General features: G+C 35.0%; 1 protein-coding gene across 9 annotated transcripts in view; it reads left to right on the forward strand.

Annotated features, from left to right (window-relative positions):
• Positions 1-16,069, forward strand: part of DMD (dystrophin) — a 1,096,913-nt gene that overhangs the window by 204,056 nt on the left and 876,788 nt on the right. For all 9 annotated transcript variants that reach the window (XM_040582467.1, XM_040582466.1, XM_040582468.1 and 6 more), the window contains exons 3-6: positions 4,611-4,703; positions 5,703-5,780; positions 8,792-8,884; positions 15,826-15,998. In XM_040582467.1, the coding sequence (XP_040438401.1) occupies positions 4,611-4,703; positions 5,703-5,780; positions 8,792-8,884; positions 15,826-15,998 (437 nt within the window). The remainder of the gene's footprint in view (positions 1-4,610; positions 4,704-5,702; positions 5,781-8,791; positions 8,885-15,825; positions 15,999-16,069) is intronic.

Raw genomic sequence — 16,069 nt, forward strand, 5'->3', positions numbered from 1 at the left:
CTAAAACATAATGTCTTCTAACAGTTTTATGCTGATCAGAATTTTTGGAACTTTGACTCATAATTTTTGGAGAGGCAATGTTCATGAATGGATGTCTTTGTGCCTTCTCTGGACAAGATATTTTTCAATTGTTTGGTGTTCTTCCCTGTATTGCTTTCACAATTACTGGCTTGCATGTAGCTGTGAACAGAGTTTTTCATGGAATACTAGCTTTTCATGTAATACTTCCCACGATATTAACTTCTCCCATAATGAATCTGATGAATGAGCTAATTAAATAATTAACTTGTTTGACAAAATGTATTTGTTAGATTTACATGGGCAGAATGAGGTCTATTATAGTCTTTGGAAAGAAGAACACAGGAATGACAATGATAGTAGACTAGTGAGATGAATAGAATGGAGCTTGTTGTTTTAAGATTTCTAATTACATTGACAGCAAAAAATTTGCAACTGTATGTATCTATCAACACTTATTTTCTGTCTGTTTCCTGATTTTCTCTTTTCTTTCTTTTCCATATGTTCCTATTTTTTATTTTTTTTTCAAGGTAACATTATTTGGCATAAGATTGGTTCAGTTGTTGTCTCAGTTTGGAAAATAATACACTTTAGATATTGTTTCACTCTAATTAATACTGAGAGTATTCTAGAGTATGCACATGCATGTACATAATATGTACATGCACTTGAGTTAGCACATGGAATACTCTATGTTTCACTCTCTTATAGCAACTGAGGGAAGACTCTTCTGCAAGTTCCCATGTTTTCCTGAGATATTAATTTTACATTACCCTATCATTCTAAGACTTAAGGCTTGTGTAGTTGACCGTGGTAGTGTAGGGTCTTTTTTTTACATACAAATGTATTTTGTGGATTCCTTTCCTTAGTCCTCATCCATGATAATACAGGAATCTTATCTTCCCTTCAGTATCACATTTTTTGGTGATTATGTTTTAAAATAAATCCATGGCATTTCCTTCAAGAACTCTTACATTATGTAAAAATCAGCAGTTGTGGCCAACAGCCATATCACCTAAACCAAGAAAATAATCTGTATTTTGACCTTTACTTAACACAAAGACAGTAGGTTAAAATCATACATAAAGCTGCTGTAAACTTAAATCCCCAGAGTCTTTCTAGTCATGAAGATTCTAACAAATTCTGATCTTAGATTTTTCTTTTTAGTCCTACTTCTAGAAAGTAATTTCTGCTTCTTTCTCTTTCTATTTCATTTTTACAGTTATTCCCTTTTTTCTTTATTCTGTAATTATTATTTTTTTCCTTGTTCTTTTTCATCCCTGCCTCCAATACCCCAATCCTCCATTAATTGTTGATTTCCCTGAAATAAGCAAGTAGGGCTGAGAGAGATGACAATTACTTTGCTGATCTACTTGAATAATGTTATAGGTAGCTTGTATATTGATTAAGATCATACAATTATCTCTAGTTCCCCATCACTGCCAGTAATATTACCAGTTGGGAAATCAGCACCACACGGATGAAAAGTCACCTTATGCTTCACATTTGGTATCTGCAGTCCTTCTGTCCTACTCTCTTTCATTTCCCTCATCTCTTCCATCATTCTGGTTTTTAAGAAAGAAAACTGTGAACCAACAATACAACATGCAGCTGCTATGGGCATTTTTAAAAATTAGGTTTGGGGTAACTTTGTAATATAGAGGGAGTAACAAATCAACATACATACAAACAACACAGGAGATTATTCTGAACATTTTCATTCCTCTGTAGGTATTAAGGGCAGTAGTTATGGCTATAGGTCGCAACCAAAAAAAAGTTTTAAACAAGGTTATTTTCAACAACAGTTTATAATAAAGGACTAGGCATCTTTTTTGACAAACCATTGACTAGCTGTGCTTGTTTTTTCATTGTTGGAAGCTTCATACTTCAACTTAACAGACACTTTTCAATGGCACAACTGTTATATTTGATGCATCTTTAAGCCCTTTGTTTCTGAAGACTTACTGCAATGTTGACCAAGTGAAGACATTTAGCCCATTTGACAAAGAAGACTTAATTAGTCTGTTGCCAGAAAAATAGCAACCTTCTTTAGGTTAAGGATGATGATAAAGGATGATATGTGTAACAGTAGTATAGGGTGTCTTAAGGTATTTTTAGTTCCTGATTAATGGAAGGTATACTTCCAAGACCCTAAAAACCAGTGGTAAGTTTTGTTTTAAGCTTTACTTGTAATACATTTGTAAATAATATGTCATGCTGAGGATGCTGCCATGCTGTCTTTATTTTCTTTCTGAACGCTTTACCCCAAAAAAACCCTCATATTATTTTATCAAGCAGAATTTTTTGCTATCCTGGATGGATTTCAACCTAAAATTTATGAACCACTTACATGCTGCAACAAGGAAGATAGAAAGCCATAGAAGCAGTTATGAAGGCTAGTTCTATTTTTCCCTTATGATACAAAGCAAGATAATTATATCCTATTATCAAAATGTCATTGTGCTTATGTTCCCAGAATGATTCAGTAACATTATGGTCACAAGTCTTTCCTACTGTTACAGAAGGGCCTATTGATCACTTTGACTTTCTAAAGAATATTAAAATGTTCCCTTAGAAGTGTATAGGTGTTGTGCTTCCCCTCTGCAAAAATTACTCTTGTTCTGAAAGATTGGTGAAGAGAGTATTTTCTCTCTGATGCTATATTCTCCCTTAATTTTGATTTTATGCTATATAAAGTAATAGAAAACATCATAAATACAGTACATGACTTGCATAATGGCATGATTGTTCATACCATCATTTTAAGCATTTTATCTCGTACTAAATTCAAGGCTGGAAAGTGTTGCTGGGTATCTTTAACAGAACAGATAATTCAGGAGATTGAGCAGGGTGAGTAAATTGTATCTGAATTTGTTTAATACTGGTTTTCAGATATTTTGAGTAGTCAAGTGGTAAGTTGTATGTTAACTAGAAATTAGCTTAGTTGGAATAGTTTGTGCAGGGTGTGAAAACTGGCTAGAAAAAGTTTTCCACTGCTGTAGAAAATTTTTGATGTTTTGGATGTTTGTTCTGTGAAACAGAAGCAAGACCTTACTGAAAATGAAGGGATTGAAAGGAACTCTTGCCTCAGAAGAGAAGAGCAGTCAGGGAGCAAGGAAGAGTGAGTCATGCCAGATAGCCAATAGCACTAAAGTTTGTGCTGTACACATAAATATTTATTGATTAAGGAAAAAAAAAAAAAAAAAAAAAGTCTAGCACCAGAAACTTTCTTTAAATCTGTTCTCTGTTTAAGAAACCTTCTGAAAGAATTTATACTTTCTGACAAAATAAATTTTTAATAAAATTCCCAGCTAGCTCTAATGACCATTTCAGTGAGTAAAAGAACAACATGGCTGACAGGAAACCAAATGTTTTCCGTGTAATAAGGATTCCCAGTTCTACATTGCTTTGTGGTACAAGTGGAAGATATGCAATGCAGGTCATCATGGTGTCAGTTATAGTAAATTAAAATACAGATGCTTCCTTTCAGATCAGTCAAAGCATCAGTGAAACTTTATAGATTAGAAATAACATGGACATCTGAATCTACTTGACACTGCACAAAATAATCACTGTTTTTATTGTGGTTCTCAATAACTCTCATATATGCAAAAATACATCAAAATTTATAGGTGCACATAAAAATAGCACAGTGATTAAACTATGCAAAATTATATCCCTACATTTTTAAAATTTAATGCATTAGTCAAGCATCAGAACAGAAATCACCTTTTACCATTGCCATATGGAGGAAAATCCCAAGTATTTCCTTTTGTCTTTTGCTGATGCTGTGTACAAAATGTGAATTGTGTTTTAGCCATTTATGGTAATGAGGCACGATTTGGTACAATTCCAAGTATGTCCTATTAATTTACATGTGCTCTAGATCCTCACTAAAGTAAGCCTGAGACTTAACTCTCTATGTGTAATTCCAAGTTTGTTTCTGCCACATGAAAGAGTGCCTACTAGACCGTTAAACTTGATATGTCTTTTTGTGTGTTTGGGAATTTTTGTTGTTTGGTTTGTGGTTTGTTGGTGTTTACTTGTTTTTTGGTTGGTTTGTTGTTTTGGGGTTTTTTTGGTTTTTTTCCATTTGGCAGATTATTTTCCCTGGTTTTCTCCCGAATTGCACCTTAATTGCCAAGTCCAGTTTGTACTCTATCTTCATTAGTATTTATTTCTGGCTTAATTATTTGTATTAATTGTATGTGCACAAGTTATAAATTATTGGATCTGCAGTAGTTTCTCAAAAATTATATCAATAGTATAATTTTAGGAGGAGTAAAGGGTGTACATTTGTTGCTATAGGAAAAGTACTTGAAATAAGGTAGGCACCAATCTACCTTATGCAATAGCACCCTTTGAAAACAGATGCATGTTAAAGAATTCTATTAGTTTAGTTGTAAGATATTTTCCTCCTTTGCTTTGTGTCATACCTTCATATTTATTATTTAATTTGCACAGTGTATTTGTGCAAGTGAAATACACCACTTCACAAGACAGTGGCTTTTACAGCTTTCTGGTCTTATTTAGCAATTTGATTCTTCCTTTTATTGGTGTTTGAACTAACTAAAGTAATTGTTTCATTTCAGTTTGGAAGACGCTACGTTGAAGATCTTTTTAGTGATTTTCGAGATGGACAAAGACTTCTGGAGCTCCTGGAATGTCTTACAGGCCAAAAGCTTGTATGTGTATATTAACATATTTACCGTATATTGTAGCCTTGATGTTGTGATAACTGTAAGGGGTGGCATTCATTAATTTCTGCCATTGATGAGGGCCTGTGGAAACTTTTTTAGGGGTCTGAATATTTTCAACTTCCATTTCAAATTGAGGGAACATTACGAACTGTAGGCTATATTAGACAGTAACTCTTTGCTAGGCATATATTTGAAAGGAAAATGTACTTTGTTGCATGCACTTATTAAGAAAATGTGGCAAGAGAAACAAGACTGAGGTAGGATTCATTTAGATATTGAGATATTAGCTGCTATTCAGAAATTATTTATTGCTAGATCTTTGTGCCAAATACAAGGAACAGAATTTAATGTGTAGAATTAGAATATTTTGCTAATAAATTTCATACATAAAATCCATTTATTGGAGTTGTATATGTCTGAAAAGAGAGAACTACTTACTCTTATTAACCTGGAGATTCTAAAGCGACATGTCACATGTTTTCTTTAATGGCAGCTCTTGTGTTCCTGGGTGGAGTTTGTGAGCTTGGGATCATTCCCTGAAATTTTCTCATAAAATAGTGAAGCAGCATGGGAGTTTGAAAATAAAAATCCAGAGAGAATGTACTTGTAAATAAACATTAAACAAACTTATGCTTATCTGTTTGGTTGTCACAGTAATGTCCCTAAATTTTACCATGGAGCAGAAGACTAATCATAATAAGACAGTGTTGAATTATCTAATTTTATATACAATTCAATAATCCATTCACTCAAAAATGTCAAGGTACCAAATTGCCTTCCAACTGTGGATCCAGTTTGTTTCACAGTTGCTGTTACTTCATATCAGGAAGCTGCATATGCACAATGTGTAGTAATATTCTCAGTATTGCTGTCATAAACATCTAAAATAGAACACTACAGGTGTAATATAAGATTTGAGTTACATATAGTTTACTCTAGTTTCTGATTTTTGGTAGTAATTTTTTTTTTAATTTTTATTTGTAGGCAAAAGAAAAAGGCTCCACAAGAGTTCATGCTCTGAACAATGTCAACAAAGCACTGCAGGTTTTGCAGAGAAATAATGTAAGTAATCAGCTGAACAGGGTCAGAACGTCCTATAGATAGCATATTTAATGCTTTGTAATTGTTAGATCAAACTCTGGTCCATCCTGTTCAATTACCGGAGTCAATACAGTTTTATTAATGTGACTTGGATACTTTGTCATTCAGCACTAGGATGGAATGTATTTCAAAGAGTTTTAAATCCTGTGCCAGAAAATTTTTGAATAATATATCTATAACTGATGCTGTCTGAAGGCAGAGCAACATGCAGAATTTTATGTTAATGCATGGGACTTAAAATATGTTTTAAAATTTTAATTACAAGAAGTAATTCTTAGCTGATTAGAAGATGCTACCTGTTACATTGTCTACTCACAAGCTCTGACAATTATCAAGTCTGAAAAACTGGGGGTTTTCCTACAAGAAATCTATTTGGTAAATTTTCATTGGTGTCTGTTCCTTATGGTTCATAATATTAAGTAAATTAATCATATCAAAACCAGTTTCTGTTCTTTTTTGTCAAGACTGAATTTTCCAACCAGTATCCTGTGCATCATTTTAAAGTAAATATTTTCAGAATTTCTTCCTTATGCAAGCATTCTAATGGACCAATAAGTTTAACAGACATTTTCGGTGGCCAACTAATTATATCATATCTCCTTTTCAAGAATAAATTCAAATAAACTATAATATTCACGTAAACTTAACAGTAAGATGTGATGGAACAGTGAAAATATATTCTGTGCTGCATATTATATTGGATTTCTTGATAGCTGCAGTAGGTCACTAAACATACTAGAGTTCAGCTGCTGACTAAAGTTATCGATTTTATAAATCCAAGGTAATCCATCTGAAAATTTATGCATAAATGAAAGTCACCTTATAAGACTGGCATAAAGACCTCAAGCTTGATTTTTTTTTTTTTTCTTAAATGGAATTTCATGTAAATAAATAGAAGAAAAAGCTTCCAATTCTTAAAAATCTGCAATATTTGACATTGTTGAAAAAAATAAGCAATACATTATTTCACAGTATACAAGAAGGTTTTGTTTACATACCTGGAATGTGTTTACGGATTTTCATCATAAATGCTCTTAAAAGTATTTGTTTATTACGTATCAGCTAAATCCATTTAAATGCTTTTTATTCAATTTCCAGAACACAACAATAATCCCTTTAAAATATAGAAATATACCAGAGTATTCCAATTGAAGAATATAGAAGAAAAAACATTCTTTTAGAAAGTGAAGTGGCCATCCAGCAGCCATCCTATTCATGTAACTGAAACCTTATATGCTGTACACAAGAAATTAGAATAGTAAACAAACACCCATACCCCCCCCCCCACACACACACACAACCCCACACACCTCCACACCCCCTCACTCTCTCTCTCTCAATTTAGTATGAAGCCAAAAGATCTGCATCTGAAATAGTTTCCTCAACCTCCAAAATAATTTCAAGAGTGATTTCTACGGGACTTCAGGAATGCAAAATCTGTGGTTCTAAAGCTATTTAAAGCCTGTGACCAATTAGATTTTCCTGCTGCTATGTGCCACCCTTGCTCTGAAGTTTTGCAATCATCTGGGTGCTAACAGACTAAAAAAATGCTGCTGCTTCCAACCAATCCATATTACATCCCCCCCCCACACACACACACACATAATAAGGTAATAGTGCTGGGGAGGGGGCTTGCCCCAGTATAGTCTCAGGCAATGCTGAGGCAAACTGGGAAGTGCTTCTGTTTTAGTAAAACAGGTGTAGGCCTTGTGTATTCAGGCCTCCATTTCCAAAAGCAAATGTAGAATGTGTAAGTGATACCCTAATAAGCTTTGTAATGATTCACTTGCTACGTGGACCCCATTTGAAAATTAGGATATAAAGTCCAAGTTCCGCTTGTGAAAATTTCCAAGACACTGGTTGGTTAGAATTGATTGCCAGTCTTTGCTTTTAGTCCAAAATGATGACTTCATAAAGAAAAGAGCTCTTGAGAGTTTTAGAGTTCTTGAGAAAACACCTACTTCATATATGAATAGAATAAAGTTTCATAATGCATTGAAATTAAAAAAAGCAACCACCAACAACAAACAAAAAAACAAACCCCAAAAGGTTTGTTTTTTGTGTGCAAAACCTTTAGTCATTCTACATATGTAACTTCAAAGAAGTGCAGTAGAGATGTAAAGAGTATAATTTTTGAAGGAGTGGGATGCTTTGCCATGTAAGTATCAGTTCTGACCGTGAGAAACTGAATCTATGAAACAGTAAGGATGCAAATTTTAGTCATAATTTCTATCCAAAAGTGCAGGTCTTAGCTTGTACTGCCTTGCACTCCCGTCCCTGAATTCCACTTTCTCGTTTAGATAGCATAAAATGTGGGGGTGGGTGAAGAATCATTTTACATGTGGAGGAAAGAATATTCCAGGTTGGTAAATCCTGATGCATTATGAAGTTGCAAATGCATGATTTAATTATAGAAAACAACTTTACTGGATAAACTAATGTGGAAAAGACTCGCTTATACCACAGTTGTCGGTTTCTCTGTATTCCAGAACACATCCTGCCTTATACGCTGTAGAATTTAACTAAAGCAAAACAAATTCTATTTTAATATAAATATGTACAATATATTGGGTTTGTAGATTCTTACAGTGTCTAGATGTGTGTGTAAATTTCAGCAAAGTATATTAAGTAAGGTAGTATGGATCATAATACGGGAGTTTTCCTGTCACATCAGTTTTGTGATTTGTAATGGTAGAGGCTTACTTTTCATTGTGTTTTCACAACACCCTATAACTGGAATAATTGAAACTCTAGATCACTGCATGCTTTTTGCCAGCACGTTAATTGCGCCATTTATAAAACATGAGTTGGGTGTTTACTAAACAACAGAAGCAAAATGAGAGATTTACCTGAGCTCATCCCTCCCTCTCCCTCAACACAAAGTTTAACACCAAATGTATGAAAATAACACAATGTCTTATGCTTGCTATTTATCTTATGCAAATATTTGTGTTTGTTTGTTTCTTCAATAGGTTGATTTGGTAAATATTGGGAGTTCAGACATTGTGGATGGAAATCATAAGCTGACCCTTGGTTTGATCTGGAATATAATCCTCCACTGGCAGGTGAGTGGCACTGCTGCTTACTTTCCATGACTGTTATTCCACTGATCTTTTTTCCATTTATTATCCAGCCACAACCTACAAAGTAACCATAGGCATTGCAAACAGTGTCCTAAATCAGCAAGCTCTGTGGCTGTCTGTTTACATATTATCTAGGATAATAAGAATCTTAAGAAGGTATAATAGGTTTTAGAGCATTAGCAGCAGCTCTTTTGACTAATTTCACACTCAAGTGTTGCAGAAGAATCTATAATACAGTTATTGTAAGAAAAATGTGTAGACAAAGCCAACATGGATATATAGCTTTCAGAGTCACTTTCCTTTTTATTATCTTAGAAAGAGTGAATTTTATATTTTAATGAAATAATAACATTTGTTGCTTTTTGGAGCTGACCCATCCTGCCAAGAATTATTTTTAGAACACTAAAAAGCTGCTACTCTGACAATTTATTGAGGCAGATGTGGCTCATTTAGCTTCCATTCTCTTTAGAGAGAAAGGGGGGATTATAATGTCGATCTCATAAAAACCTCATCATGAGGACACTTAAGTAAACCAATTCTGAGACAATAGTAAAATAAAAATTCAAAAAGAACTAACATCTGGATGCTCTGAGTCTGCATGTTTGCATGACCCTGGGCTAAGAGTCTGTCCATTTATGTTAGCTCTGTTACCCAAGCAATAATCTATGAGGTTTTATTTTTTGAAGAATTACAGGCAAAGATGGTGGGAAACAAAGCTGAAAAAACTTTATATTAAAACCTAAACATTCCTGTAAAAAATGACATGTGCATCATTCATTGAGGTAGGGAACATTTTTTTTCTAATTTTACAGTGGAAGCAACAGATGAAAGCTGCAAATACTTCAATCACTTCTTTGGCTCCCATTCCAATATTCCTCATTTAATTGCATAATATTGTTCTAGAGTACTTATTAAGAGCAGATGGAATATGAAACCTAGTTGCACAACTTTTACCAATAATTCTTGAATCACTGTGTTTTAATTTATATGAATTACAGACTGAGATGACTATTCATGTGCAAATTCATAATTTGATTTGTCTTTTATTCTGAGGCAAAGTAATAAAGATGTGCTTTAGAATTAGCTGTGTAGTTTTTAATTTTACTTTGAGCTTTTCCCACCACATTCCACTTAATGCATAGTTACACAAGCACAGAAGACCCACGTTTCCTGATATAGGCTGGTGCAGTTTTTGACAGTAGGCATGTGCTCTTAAGAGTACCACTTGCTTGCAGTACATAGGTGATTCATTTCAAGCTTCATCTTGAGCCTAGTGATAACTGTGACACCAGCTGTGGTAGTACCTGTGACTTCAGCTGAACTACACATATATGAAAATTCCAGGGATAATATTTACAAAACAGTGGTTAAAAGTCTGAAACTTTCTCAGCATAATCATAATGATTGAGTCCATGTTTCGGTTTGTTCTGTTCATGGATTACTGAAAGGAAGTGACCTGCATCTTCTGGACTTCTCTTTTTATTTTTATTTTTGTCAATAAATTTATAATTTGGCTAAATACAAATTTAGTTTCTTTTCAGAAGTGTAGCTTAAGCCTGGTTGGCAAGAAGAAGCCAGTTGCTGTTGCATAGTGATGAATAATTAAAACATAATATAAAGACAGATTTGTTCTTGGGCTTTTCTCATTTAAAACAAAACTCAGGAGATGTTGGTTTGCTTCTTATTTCCCTCAAAGGACTGGAACAGTTCAAAGTGAATTTGCTTATTTACAGCTCTATGGAGAAAATCTTTGTTCTTTTTCAGGTGTCCTTTCAAGTTTTGAAGTGATTTTCATGTTCTATAATATGTTTGTGATTGTTTTGCCCTGTTTATATGTTGGTAATGTCTTACATAGTGACAGCACTTCTGGTGAAACAAGGCTGTAAGTTTCCTAAGAGAGGGTGCTTCCTCCTGCTGGTACCATTTTCCCTATCACTGATTGTTCTTGGCACTAAACAGCTAGAAGCATAACAAGCTGTTGTTAAAGACTAAATTACGGCCTCAGGGTCACCAAATTTATCTGCCAGTTGTCTACAGCTGGGTAAAACATCTCCTTACCTATGATAACATATCAAGACTAATATATTTATTTGTAGTCTGTGGGAGGTCTAAAAAAATAAATTATAATACACAGGCCGGTTGATTTAGTGCATGCTACTGATGCAGTTTGTGTTTGATGGTGCAATCCTGCTTTTGCAAATCCTTTCACTTTATGATTCCAAGAACTTACAGTCCTAAGAGTCACCTAGAGGAAATTTATCTTCCCACATGAAAAAAAAAAAAAAAAAAAAAAGTTGTGTTGACAGGTATGTTGTTGCAGATGAACAGGCAAGAATCCTTTTCCAGTTTCGCATCCTGCAGCCAGGACCACATTAGGACAGAACTATACTTATGTATGATAACAAGACTGTCTCTTACAAAAATGTGAATCTCTTTGTGCAAAAAATATATATATGTGTGTGTGTGTGTATCTGTGTGTACATATATACGTATATGGTAGAAGAAAGAAGCATGGAGGGACTAATTAGGCAGTACCAGTCAGTACCAGTCTGAATGGACACCAGCAGTCCCACTGAGGAGAGGCAGGGGTAGAGGCATTGCAGCAGACAAAATTTGACTCATTCGTGTCACTCTCATTTCTGCTCAGTAGAAATCTTGTGGCTTTCCATATCCTGTGGTGATTGTGTCCTCTTTTTATCTAGCCTGTTTTTCAGATTATTATTAAAGTTTCACTGAAATTGAACCATCATTCTGAGTTGAGCACCTGCTGCCAAAGCTCTTTATGGCACTGAATCTATCAGAGTTTCTGCTTCCTTGAAGCTGCTGCCATCTTTCTCACAGTTCTGTGATCCCACCCTCACTGCAGCATTGACACTTAAGCAAAACCAAACAAAAATTATTAATTTCTGAACTATTACATTTGACAAAGACTCTTAAGAGTGGAAAAACATTCTATATTGCAGTGTGCAAATTGTTTTGTTATTGCTTTAAAAGCAAACTTTTTTTCATGTAGAGCATGAAAAAAAAATACCTAGCAAAAATCATTGATAAGAGACAGCCAAAATTTCAACTTACTTCAGAAATTAAGTGATAGAATAGACATATACATAAGGCAAATATTTCAGGGAACAGTGCACTTAAACAGTCAGCCTCATTTGGAAACCGTTAAAAGCATCAGGCTTGCTGTGCACTTGTTGCAGAACTGGTATTTTAATTGGAATTATCATTTTATTTTATGTTGCATTATAATGGTGGAAGTAAAATACTAACAGTACTGTCAATCCACCTTGAAGCAATGAAGAAAGAGGATGCTTTACTTTGATAGATGTCTTCAACATCTATGAAAATGTTCTTAAAAGTGTTCTTTAAAATGTGTTTTGAAAGAGTTTAGTGAATTCTAGCTACAAAAAAGTAATCTATGCAGTCAGAACACCTGTAATACAGCAAGTAAAAAGTACTCGGTGGTTCTGTCAGGGAGCTATAAGGTCCTTATTTGATTAAGAAAAATAAAAACACCTTGCTTTGAGAATATTTTTTTTTTACATTCTCTCCTTCCTCCCTCCCTCTCTTCTAAGGGCTGGCATCCTGAAGCTAAGTGCCAGTCTTACAAAATGTTACGTGCCTGGGTGTTGGCTTTATGTGAGATAGATGCAGTGCAAGCCTGAGGTTGTGCTGTTCCTAGTCACCTTACACAGAGACAGCTACGCGTGCATAGACCCGGAGACTTGGTCCTGCAGCAGGGAGGCCAGTGTTCCACTGCTGCCATGAGCCAGGCCTGGGCATGCTGCTGGCAGCTTCTTTGCAGTGTAGTGACAAGAACAGTGGTGGTCCCATTCTGTTAACAGCTATCTGTTTGGAAGTTTGACATTTTAGAAGTCATCTTGGTGGTGTCTGTGTTGCCCTTCGCCCCCCTGCCCCCACACCTTCTATTCAAATTGAATCTTTTTTTATCACCATAGTATACATATGTTCCCCAGGAAGAGCAAGGATTTATATTCTCTGGAAGTCAGATTTTCTTACACCTTAAAGCTTTTTCTCCTGCCAGGATATACTGCATTACAAAGGAGGGGTAACAAAGAAATTAGTATCATAGGTCAACTCATCATTTGACAGCAAGAGGCAGAACCTACTAGATGCTTTGAAATGGCTGTTGGTTTTGATACTGGGTGCTGAGGACCTTATCCATCCAAACACTATTCACGCTGATGTGAACACATCTCTATGGACTAGTTTCTCAACACTACATCTTAACTGAGAAGCCTTCAAAAAGCTTCCTCCTAACCTTGAAATCAGCCAGCGTTTTTCCACTCAGGCGCTGATTTTCCTTCAGAACCCAGCCATCCTGCAAGCAGCACAGTGCTGTGCCGACAGTGGTGTGGCCTGGCACGGCACGGCCTGGCATGGCGCGGCACGGCATGGTGCTGCGTGGTGCTGCCAAGGTATCAGGTGGGGTGTGAGGGATGGCAGCACCCCACGGGGTGCTTGGGAGGACAGGTAGGTCCAGTTGTAGAAGTGGAGTTTTCTACCAGTTCTTACTGAATAGGGAAGTGACTTCGGTTCTCAGGATGAGATCAGACCATTTTAGTTCTTTATTTAAAATGCTTGCCATTCCCTAGGAGATAACCAAAAATCATAAATTTAAGTCTTCACTGATGCAGAGAAATGAAGGAAAATGAGAGCAAATCTTTATTCCTTGTCAGCATATATAATTCAACAAGATGAGTCTGAAACTATTTTCTGTTTGTTTACTCAAAATTAGAAATAAATGCTAGATTTTAGGCTTTGCCTTTCTAAAATGAAAGGATAAAATGTCACCTGGACTCTTCTAAATAATTGCCTTCCAGAGGGCCCATTGTTTGATTGTTTCTGTGTAATTTTCTCTGTTCATACTTATTGCTCCTTTCTCTTATGTTAATGTCAACTCAAACACTTGGTATGTTATGAACTTTTATATTTCTAAATCTTGTGTTTCTGCATTCATTCAGGTACCCTTTACATGAATGTGTGTTGCTTTTTTCAAATGTTACAGTCTGCTTATAATAGTCAGATAAATCTGCATTTGTAAATATAAGCACGTGATAAAAATCCAAAATGAACAACAAAATCCTGGCTTTGACAGTTCTCCATTGCTATAATTTCAATATTTTCTAGTCTTTCATATTGTTAAAATTTGGTGCGATAGATGCTATACTTGAAAATTTTCATCTTTTATAGCACCTGGATTCATGAAAAACAACATGTTGTATTTTGATAGTAGTGAAGGGGTTTTGCCTGCAAATACAGGAGGGAAATCTCTTAGCTTCTTGCTGAATTATGTAAATCTACATCGTCACCTCTCAATAATGAAGACACTAAAATATTAATGAGAAATTCAAGATACCCACTCAGACATATGAAACAAAATTAAAGAGTATATTAATTACTTTTCTTGAACTTTTTACTTTCTGTCTCTTGGTGTAGAAATGGAAGCAACTGTAACATCCTGCTATTCTTATCTGACAGAATTTTAAATTAAATTTTACTGGTGAAAATTACAATCTTAGACCACAGTCAGGAATGTGTCCGTGAAATTTAGGGAGGATCAATTCTCCTCCCATCTCAGAAACTAATAACATATAAAGTTAACTTTATACCTGAGACTCAAAAGGAAAATTGAAGGCATTGATAGTCTATGCATCTCAGATGTAAAACCAAGACATTCTTTTAGTAATTCGTATCTTCACTTATTAAAATGATTGAATTAATTACTGTGAAACTAGGAAGCAACTTACCAGACTGAACAATCAAATGGTATCTGATTTTTTTTTTCTTCAGTATCATACTAATTAACTTTTTTGTGTTGTTGATTATTCTTTGAGATTACATCTTCTGCATGTTATCGTAGGGTTTGTACAATTTCAAAGTGTTTTATCCTTTATCTTAAAGTAACTTCTGCACTGAATGTTGTTCTTCAACTGATACTGTCTGTGGAGCAATTCAAGCGGAGACTCATAATGAAATTTTATACTCCATAAGCAAATAAACAACAATAAGCAACTTTATAGTAAATTGTATCTTAAGGATATTTTAAAAAAGCTGTGGCCTTTATAAGATATATGGAGAAAACAATTATTTAAAAGGATTTACTTTACAGGACAATAAATTATAGACTTCTTAATATAAGGTTTTGGTGCTCTTTCACTAGTTATGAAATATGCAATCAACTGCATTGTGTCAAACTGCAGGCTAATGTTATTAGAAGGCCTCAAAAATAATGGCTTTTTGTGAAATAATAACTGTAGGTCAATAAGCTTTCTCTAATGAAAGAGGAATATTAACTATTCATTGAAAAATTAAAAATTAATCACATGCAATACTGTTTTAATGTGTGCAATGAAATTAACTTTTCATCCAAGTGCATGTATGCATATGTACTTTGCACATTTAAGTTGAAAACATAATCTACAGTGCGCTGAGCACATTTATTCTGCCTCCTTTCAGCTCTGTCAATGAGAGAAGAATCCTTTTCATCCTCTTAACAACTTTTGCTATAAGGTATCATATTAAATAAGGATTTATTTCCAGAGCAAAGAAAACCACAAGGAGAAATACTTTGTTTGAACGAACTCTGTTCCCATAAGTGGCAGAAAAAAATGTGCCTTCTCTGTTCATGCATGGAACACTTCAGGTGGCACAGGCGTGAATGTACTGAATCCATCACCAATGGTGACCAAGTCGTCAGTCTCATTTGTCTGGAAGCATTCAAGCCTGTCTGCTATCGTTATACTGTTACACCAAGTATGTGCTTTAATTACTTAGGAGGTTTGTCTTTAAGGCTTAAATCTAGGCAACTGAAGTTATTTTGTGTAAAGAAAAAAAAAAAAAAAGGTCAGCTTTTAATGAGCAAGTTCCAGTCATTGATGAAATTGTGTCTCTTGTTGCAGGTCAAAGATGTAATGAAAAACATCATGGCTGGACTGCAGCAGACAAACAGTGAAAAGATTCTGCTGAGCTGGGTCCGCCAATCGACTCGTAATTACCCACAGGTCAATGTTATCAATTTCACCAGTAGCTGGTCTGATGGATTGGCTTTCAATGCGCTCCTCCACAGTCACAGGTAGGAAAAGTAACTTTTCATTAGCTAAGTGAGTTTGTAACAGATGGCTGTTAACGGGACTTGAGGATGGT

The sequence above is a fragment of the Falco naumanni genome, chromosome 2, assembly GCF_017639655.2.
Source record: "Falco naumanni isolate bFalNau1 chromosome 2, bFalNau1.pat, whole genome shotgun sequence".
In the NCBI taxonomy this organism is placed as follows: Eukaryota; Metazoa; Chordata; class Aves; order Falconiformes; family Falconidae; genus Falco; species Falco naumanni.